We start from the raw sequence: 9,730 nt of genomic DNA on the forward strand, positions 1-9,730 counted from the left end.
CGTGTGTGTGTGTGTGTGTTATGTGCATTCCAAAGCATTACAGGTTGATTATATAGAATATTTTTATAGCCATTCTGATGTATAATTACATTTGCAAGTCAGAAGACTTTCGATGGAGAACACATGATGCTGCTTTGAATATTAAGCAAAGTAATATCAAAATAATTTATAGCTTTTCTTTTATATAATTGTATTAAAGGAGTGCATTAATAATCATGCATTTGGACATCTAAGCCAAGTAAAAATGTCTGAATGTCACTGTTGAATTACTAGTGCAAGTGTCTGTTTATTAGTATTGTGACAGTTTATGAAGAAAAGTGAAAAGAATGTAGTGGAGAAAAAATGCTCCCATGGAATTTGACCATATGTTTTGTTTTTAATCAAGATGCAATGACTTTCAGACATTTTTGGATGTGGTTTGGTGTCCAAATACTTTTTGCTTTACTTTGCATTTACAACCATTCAATCCAAAAAAAAAAAATTTGTTGTAAAATGATACGGTCAATAAAATGTCATGCAGTGAATTGTACATATCAGGGTGAGACAAAATTCATATTTTAAGAATTGATCCCTTTTAGTTATTGAGAGTGAATCTGTTGAATTAGACACACTCTACACAGGACACAAACTGGAAATTCAACAGAGGAATTTCAACAGTTTTGTATAAAACACAATTGATAATTTGACTTTTATGCCTGATATGTAGAGTATAATTTAAGTTCATTTACAGTTATGCATTTGGTAGATACTTCTATCTAAATTGCATTCAAAGTATACATTTTATCAGGTTATGCTTTCCATCGGAATCGAACCCACAATCTTGGCGTTGCTAGCGCCACACTCTACTGTTTGATCCTCTGAGCACAATACTGTCAAAACTATAAACATCCATCAAAATGCTTTAATTTGCCAAGCAGTATCAACGAAATGTTACTGAAGTTAAATTATAGTGAAGTAGCATTAAATGTCATTGGGAGGATACTCTTGTTTTCTGGTTTTAGACTTGTATGCCTGTCTTTGCATGTGTATTTGTATCATTGTTGTGCTCTGCATTGGAAACAAAGAGTAGGGTCCATAAAAGGGGGCAAACGTCAATATGATTGATGACTGACTTTTTGACCTCATAATAATATCCAGATGTGACCTCTGATCTCATAATAATATCCAGATGTGACCTCTGACCTCATAACAATATCCAGATGTGACCTCTGACCTCATAATAATATCCAGATGTGACCTCTGACCTCAATAATATCCAGATGTGACCTCTGACCTCATAATAATATCCAGATGTGACCTCTGATCTCATTAATATCTAGATGTGGATATCAGCATGTGTGTAATTCCGACGTCGACCTGTGACCTCTGGGAGAGAAATATGATGTTTGTACAATTCCTACCGGTGACAAGCCATAAATGAAGTCCTGAGGAATGTTTTTGAACTTTTAATGCATGTTTTAAAACTCCCACATCCGGAGGCCCCATCTGTGGTCCACATGTCCGGTTGCATTTTTGGTCTCTCTCTGTCTCTCTCTGTCTCTGTCTCTCTCTCTCTGGGATGTGAGAAAAAGAAGGATGTAATGATGAACAATATCAGAATAAGTAAAAGAATAAACCATTTTAAGAGACCAAAGCATATCATAATATACACGCATCTAAATGGGGACACTACACAGACTCCTATTTTATTTTTTTTTAATCTACAGTTAATTATATTGACGTTTGCCCCCTTATATGGACCTACTGCAAAGGTTTTAGCACATTCCGAAAATATTAAAGGATAAAAATATGGTTCCAAAAGCAGTGATTCCTTAGAAGAACTATTTTTTTTTGTTCCCCAAAGAACCTTTCAGTGAACCGTTCTTCAAAGAACCATTTATATATTTTTTTTTAATTAGTGTGGAAAACAATCTAAAGAACTTTTTCCACTATTAAAGAACCTCCCAGCCTTCTATGGATATTAAAGTTTCTTCATGGAAACATAGATGCCCGTAAAGAACCTTTATTTCTAAAAGTGTATTACACTTTTTTTTTTTTAATTAATAAAAAAAATATTTTTATACAATAAGGCCCACATATAATGTTAGTTAGGTCATATCATAGTATTTCATGACTATTTTTCCACCCCCTCTCTCTGATCCTTTGAAATAAAGTAGGCATCATTGATGTGTAAATGCAGGCTGTCATGTGTTGATACACATGCAGTCCATACAGTTTTCCATTGTACACCAAGCTCCTTTATCTCAAAAGATCAAAGAAAATTAAATCCTCATGATGTCACCCTTGAGTCACAGTAGCACATGCTTCAAATCATTTGAAATTGCCGTAGCACTGAGCCATACTGCTGTCTAACTGACTAAATGATTGCATGAAAACAACTGTGTTTGGTAGGGCACTTTACTTAAACATGACTACAAGCATCTTTCCTGAATGTTTCCATGACTCTGATGAGCTTCAGTTTAAGTGTTGCATGACTAACACACTCTGCCAAGCCTTAACAAGTAACAGCAAAACACCAGAGCTGCTAACGGTGAGTGACCTGCTCCTTCAATATATTCATCTTGCAGTCAATAATAAAACAAATTGCTTAATTTACTCGCCCCCAAGCTGTCCAAGAAGTAGATGAGTTTGTTTCTTCATCAGAACAGATTTGGAGAAATTTATCATTACATCACTTGCTCACCAGTGGATCCTCTGCAGTGAATGGGTGCCGTCAGAATGAGAGTTCAAACAGCTGATAAAAGCATCACAATAATCCACAAGTAATCCTCCAACGAAAAAGTCGTCTCCTCTGAATGAAGAGAGAAACATGCACAAATCAAGCACCATTTACAAGCAAAGAGTTCAGTGTTATTATGGATTATGGACTGATATTTTGGCCAGAAGCGTCAGTTTAAAGTTAAAATGCTTTATTGATGGATTTGTTTCTTACACAAACACAGCTTTTCACTTCACAAGACAAGTTGTGTGGATCACTTGTGTATTATTGTGATGTTTTTATCAGCTGTTTGGACTCCCGTTCTGACGGCACCCATTCACTGCAGAGGATCCACTGGTGAGCAAGTGATGTAATGCTACATTTCTCCAAATCTGTTTTAAAACACGATTTATTTGCTTCTGTACATTTAAACTATAACGCGCATCTATAAAGGCCGTTTTCTTAAAGAAAGAATTTTTTTTTTCCTCCTGCAATGAACCAGAAATGTCCACTTCAGCAGCACTTAAACCGGACATTACAGTTATTCCTGTCTATATTCTGAAGGTTTTTACGGATGGATTTGTTCATATATCATTCACTTGATTATATATTTAACATTTTATTCCATATATATATATATATATATATATAAACAGAGAATTTCAGAAAACTTGTTATACAAAACAATTGTCTTATGTAGTGTGATTAATTAACTGGTGAAAGTAAAGTGTAATGTGAAAGTACATTTTTTTTAACCTTATTTACCTGCAGTGTCTTCCTTTTTAATTTAGAGTTGCTAATGAGATAACGGTTTAATTTAGTCTGTGTACGGTTAATGTTTCTCTGGGGTTTTGTGAATTCATGCATCTGTGTTTGTATGTAGAGGGACTGTGTGTTCCTGGAGACTTTCAGGTGAATTGTTTGAGGCTGTGGCTTTATGATACTGAAAAATCTCATTTTTATTTTTCAGAGATGCTGAGTAAGCAGAAGTCGGAGCATGTGGGGGGAAAAATGCTCTCTATAATGAACCAAATGAGGACCTTCGAGGAGTGACTTTGTGCTTTTTCTTCTTTTTTTCTTCTTTGATTTCGGCCTGTGAATACCTTCTTAAAGCAAAATGCCAAAGAACATAAGATTATCCTTTTTTTTACAGTTAGGTACAACTATATACTATAGCCCTTTAAAACCTATTAAAAGCATATTAAAACACTGTGATGTTATAGTTTACATACAGTTCATTTAGTGTACGATTCAGATACTCTTTTGCAAAGGAAAGAGAGGGAACTTCTTTCTTAGATTTGAATAAGGAATTCAGAAATTGGGATTTCTCATGACCTGAAATAATCTTGTGCCTTTGTTGAGCGTCATGTGTTCTTGAGTCAGCCAATCAGCATTCAGTCTCGCATTCTGCCCATCCTGCTCTTCTGAAATGCCATCGCACGCTCTTGTGGACTCGCACAGCTATGACCATCACAGGCTGATGGAAAAGTGCTTGCACTGCAGACTCTGACATGTACATGATGAAATGTAGAAACCATGTGGATTTTTGTTGTTGTTGTTGTTATTGTTTTTGGATGTTATGTTAAAAAATTAGGTGAATCTCATCAAATATAAAGAGGGACATTTCATACCAGAATCAGAAGAGAATGGATAAGAAGTTATAATTTGCATAAAGAAAAATAAAGCCTATTTTTAGAACTATTATGATTTGTTTGCATTCTAAAAAAAGTAATATTTTACTGTAATAAATATGGTGATACATTTAATTATTGGTAATACAACAGATGCTACCACGTGTAGGCTACATGCTTTTTTCTGCGCTATTGTAAAGAGAATATCATTTTGATTTTGCAGTGAAATGTGACTTTGATAGGGTTTTGTGAGATTCACCCTAATGGCTTTTGTAATATCAATAAAGAGCCGAATTTGATGATTGACCATTGTGGCATTATTTCTTCTGATACACCATACTTAACACAAGGAAACGCCAAACAGAAATATAATTTTCAACTTCATTTCCTTCAATTAAATGGGCATGAATGAAAATGTTGTCATTTACGCATCTTCGTGTCGTTCCAAACCTGTACGAGTTAAAAAAATGTTATCTGCTAAACGCAAAAGAAGATATTTTGAATATTGTTGGTAACCAACTGTTGCTGGTAGCCATTGACTAGGGTGGTAGCCATAGTATTTTTAATACTACAGAAGTTAATGACTACCACCAACTGTTTGGTTACCAACAATCTTCAAAATATCTTAATTTGTGTGAAAAGTCACACAGGTTTGGAACAAATTGAGGGTGAGTAAATTATAGAATTCTCATTTTTGGGTGAACTATCCCTTTAAGTTCTTTTTGAACTGAACTGAAGCCTTTGTGTGATTTTTTCTTTATGCCGTTGTGTTTGTGTTGTAGGGTACAGCAGGAGCAGCTGACTGCCATCTTCAACCTGCTCCGAGAGAATCAGGACACGTTTGGAGAGATGACAGAGGGAGAAGTGGAGGAACAGCTCAAACTTTACTCGCTTTAGTCTGACCACACACACAGTTTCATTTAGGATAGAACATGGGCTTTTCACGCTGCGCTTGACCCGAGTTACCATCTGTAGCACTGTTTAAATTTACTATACTGTTATGCTTGGGGTCACAGACACTCCAGCTCTTTATAAATAATGTAATAGTAAGAATGAGGGTTAAGCAGGATTTAATGCTTGTAATTTGGAAAGAGGTTCACGTTCAACCCTAAAATGTTAGTGTAAAAAGCTCAGCTTGATCTCCGCATGATCACCGTGTAAAACTCTTGTTGTATGATACACAGATACTGTAGTGTCCTCATGACCATATCAGCTGAACTTTTTACTCATTTTCTAGTTTTTTTTTAAGTGCGTGAATGGGAAATGTAAATGGTCTGCGTTAGTGTTCTTGCATTTCTTTTGGTGTTTATATGGATTAAGGCTTCAGAATCTAATTCTAATCTACTATATAGAATTCAAATCGCATATTCAAAATATTTTACTGCTGCATTTTCTATGTAGCTTCGATTGTTATTACTCCTCTTGTTTGTTTCTATTTACTTGAAGAAGAAGAAAAATATTAAAATAGGATTTGAATTTCCTGTTACATTTTCTTCCGTTTTTGAAACTGAGTCTTACTTACAGTGGGTACGGAAAGTATTCAGACCCCCTTAAATTTTGTTTTCTTCCGTTTTTGAAACTGAGTCTTACTTACACCAAACAGGCCATAGACCAGGTTAAATGTGGAATAGATGGGACATTTCAGGAGGCGATTATTGTCAGCCCTTTGTTTAATACAGTGTTGTGAAATAGTTCCAAAACGATGTGCTAAACTTTTACAATGTAAAAGAAGATGTGGGGAAACATCGGTAGGCTAAATGCAGACAATGGATTTGTGTGTGTGTGTTTGTTTTTAAAAGAGAAGAGAAAACTGCATTTGGTAAAGAAAGGTTTCACATTCAAACGAGGCAGTGAGAACCAAAAACCTTAAACTTTAAAAGTCAGTGGTTCCAGAAAGGCATGCATAAAAAAAAAACCAAGACAAGTATTTCAACAAAGAAATGGAAAATGTTTCTGAAGTAATAGCCTATATTGTTTCACATATGTGCACATCAGCTACAGTTTAAAGACGGCGAAAGCATTTGAACATTATTTTTGTGACTGGCTACATGTCATATTATAATGGCAACATTATTTCCCCGACAGATATAGCGAAGTAGAAAGTGAAGGAAAATGTAGGTTGATTCATTTCAAATAATGTTCATGATTTAAAGAGGACTTTATGTATTTTATGGGAACACGCCCCACTTCTCGCGTCACTGTGTACCGCCCAAACTGTTAGCGGAAGATTTAAACGTTTGTTGCGGGAACGCGACCCATTGTTACTATCACATAAAGCCGACTCGTCGTGCTACTGCTACCTGTAAATTACCAGCACTAAAATGGCTGCCAAACTGTACGGTATGTATAATTTCTTCATAGACATTGTAAGAGTAGCATCTTCTGCCTCGGTCTGGAAAAAATATCGCAAGAATTGTGTTCTTGTCGTGTTAAACGAGGTTTTTTTTTCTGTTCGCAGTTGACGAGGCTCGAAACGGTGAAGAAAACACAACTCCTGGTGAGTTATTCACACATTTTCTCATGGCTTTTGAAAAGTAGGCTTAACTCTCTTACTGTACGCGCGTTTTTTTAAAAACTTTCCCCCCATAGACCATCCCCTTAAGATGAAAAATGTAGGCGCACATTAAAAAAACAAATGATAAAAGTAAAATGTAATTTATAAGATTTCAAAAAGTATGCAAGGCGTTTAAATATTTCTGCTTAAAACTGTAGGCCTTGTGTTTATATACATGCACACAGTTTAACAGATTATTGTGCTGATACATAAATCTAGAGACTATATCATCTGTGAATATACAGTGTTAAATAATGTTGTTAGACTTTCCATCCTGTGAAGGAGCAGCCCAAGAAGCCACAAAAGTTTACGTTGAATTAAATGCCAGAGACACTTTGTGTAACCAAAATACCAATATTAACCAGAACTTTATGCATATTGCAGGACACATTTTTTTACAGCTTATTTTGAATGGTCAATGCTCTACTCTTTCTGGCTGGTCATTCAAACAGATGAGGGGGATCAAATATGCACTCTTAACCATCTACATTATATTACAGTGTAAACACCATAAAGTAAACAATGTCATAATCGCTTGGCATAGATGTGCGGTATTCATTGATTGCAAACTGCTCTGAAACCACAAGCCCGTGTTTTGACTGTGAAATGTTTAATTTTTTAACTAAATAAACGCCTTTTAATAATAACATTTGAGTTATAGGGGCCCAAAGCGATGTCTGACCGACCCGGCCCCCCTTTCGACTGATCTGTTCAAATGTTCTCATTACATGTTACAATGATCTTGTTGTGAAACAATGGTTATATGGAAAGGATATATGTAAACTGAAATGAAAGCTTGAGATCTGGGGTTTTAAGAATGACTAGCAGTTGGGTTTTTGTACTAAGAATTAAAAAAATGTAGTTTTCTTATGAAAATAGTGCCAAAGCGAGTAAAAGCTGTAAGAGTCTTCCGTATTTCAGGCCTAAAACCACGTGACTCTAAAACACAGATGAGCAAACGGGGGTGCCGTTTGACACCAGACACACACAGCATTGTTTTACGACACACAGGAGATTTCATGCTGTGCTAGAAAACGAGATGGGGGTGTCTGGTAGAATCGGTGTGATGGCTCTTTGAACTCTACGACCCTTCACACCTGGAGATTTTATGCCCCATTCCTGGAATTTGTTTCACCTGGTGGGGGGACAAAACAAAGATCGGTAAAAAAAAAAGTCAAATGATGTTAGCCATTTTATTTCTTATTAAAGGGTTTCATTTATTAAAAACAACTCGGTTAATGTTGTTTTACTAGGGTGTATAGAAGGATGCATCTATGGGCAAATGCATGTAGTATGTAAAAGTGAATACATCAAATGCATTTTTTTTTCTTTATAAGAATATGGTAATGACTGGCTGAAGTTAAAACTTTAGAAAGTTACAAAAAATCGCAGGTTCAGGTGGATTCTGTTGCAGGTTCAGGTTGCATTTTTAATAATGATCATGATTCAAATAAGAACAGTTCATTAGATAGTACCGTGTGAGGCAAAATGATCTGCTATCTGATGAAAAGCGCATAATTTTTCATCATACTGCTGACTTTAATGGCTTCAGGGTTTTTGTTAAAATTGTTTTGTATTCCAAATATTAGCTTGTCATACTACCATGACCTTTACTAAAAGAGCTGCCAACTTTAATGTTATATATCATTTGCTTGTATATATTTTAGACGTATTGATTTATAAAAGGAGTATGATTGTCATGATCTTCACAGGCAGATCAACGCCTGTGTTTGAAATCAGATTGGAATTCAATATTGCAGGAATTGTGTTCTTTTGGTTTTGTTTAACCCTCATATCAAATTGGGTCCATTTTGACCCAAAAGAGAGACATTAAAACTTCTAAAAACGGCATAGTTTTAGTAAGGGAACTAAACTTTTGCAAGTGCTTTAAGACCCTCCGAATAGACATACATTTTTTTTAGGGACTTTTTTTTATTAACATGAATTTGTACGACAATTGACGAACCATTGCAGCATGAAATATTTTAGCTCGTTTTCATCTGAAAGTGAATGTTTATGCAAGTAAAATGTTGTTTGAAAACTTTTCATATTTTTCATCTTTTCGTATTTATGTTGTTTTGATGTTTTGTTAGAAATAAAAACGTAGGTTTCATGAAATTTTGAGCAACCATGAGTTAGAATTTATTAGAATTTATAATTTAATTAAATTCCAATCATTCCATTGGGGTTAACACCGTGTCCTAACTACACGCGACAAGATTCGACAAGCAATTTGGGTGTCCACACCCAGGGGCGCCGCTAAGAGGGGGAAAGTTAGGACGATTCTAAGGGCCCACGCACTTTTGGGGCCCCCAGAGATCTGTTTTATTAGTAGTAACAGTAGTAGTAGTAATGTAATAGAAATTATAAATGTATCTACCAAAGAGTTACAAATAAAACAAAATTACGGCTTATTTCTGCATTTCCAGCAAAATTATCTCCCCCCATTCACTGCATGGTTTCGTCCCGTCCTACGTAGCCTAGAGTCACTGAGTGAGATCAGATGGTTAACTGTCAAATTAGAGATGTCTTCGAGTTCGAGGGGGGGGGGCAAACCGAGCCGGACGATTTGGTCAGTTGGACTTTTAAACACATTTTAGTTTTGCTATAGAAAATCTACAAATTCACACTCTGATTACATAGAGCAGCAGCAGGAAGCACGTGAGGTTGTAATGGTAACTGGATACACTGCACGCGAATTACGGCTTCGCTTCTATTTTGCCACACTAAACTTAGCAATAAACACGTTGAAAATAATACACAATAAACATGTCTGTCAAAACGAACTCAAAGGAGGCTTTTATTAAGCAAATCAATGAGTGAATTACTCATCCACTTTAGCTGGGT

At 35.6% G+C, this 9,730-nt stretch overlaps 2 protein-coding genes across 4 annotated transcripts in view; both read left to right on the plus strand.

Annotated features, from left to right (window-relative positions):
- The window catches only part of si:ch73-366l1.5 (FILIA-N KH-like domain-containing protein), a 33,110-nt gene extending 27,385 nt beyond the window's left edge, over nt 1-5,725 (plus strand). Inside the window, exon 4 of one of the 3 annotated variants that reach the window (XM_016556105.1) lies at nt 5,112-5,725. In XM_016556105.1, coding sequence (XP_016411591.1) covers nt 5,112-5,226 — 115 coding nt within the window. In that variant the 3' untranslated portion in view covers nt 5,227-5,725. Of the gene's footprint in view, nt 1-3,668; nt 4,655-5,111 lie in introns of those variants that run through there. The other 2 variants (XM_016556107.1, XM_016556108.1) reach the window with 2 other exon arrangements.
- A 628-nt stretch (nt 5,726-6,353) lies between these two features.
- The window catches only part of LOC107743046 (uncharacterized), an 11,459-nt gene continuing 8,082 nt past the window's right edge, over nt 6,354-9,730 (plus strand). The window contains exons 1-2 of the mRNA XM_016556155.1: nt 6,354-6,669; nt 6,788-6,826. Coding sequence (XP_016411641.1) covers nt 6,651-6,669; nt 6,788-6,826 — 58 coding nt within the window. The 5' untranslated portion in view covers nt 6,354-6,650. The remainder of the gene's footprint in view (nt 6,670-6,787; nt 6,827-9,730) is intronic.

Source organism: Sinocyclocheilus rhinocerous, unplaced genomic scaffold, assembly GCF_001515625.1.
Source record: "Sinocyclocheilus rhinocerous isolate Xijiao unplaced genomic scaffold, SAMN03320098_v1.1 scaffold647, whole genome shotgun sequence".
NCBI lineage: Eukaryota > Metazoa > Chordata > Actinopteri > Cypriniformes > Cyprinidae > Sinocyclocheilus > Sinocyclocheilus rhinocerous.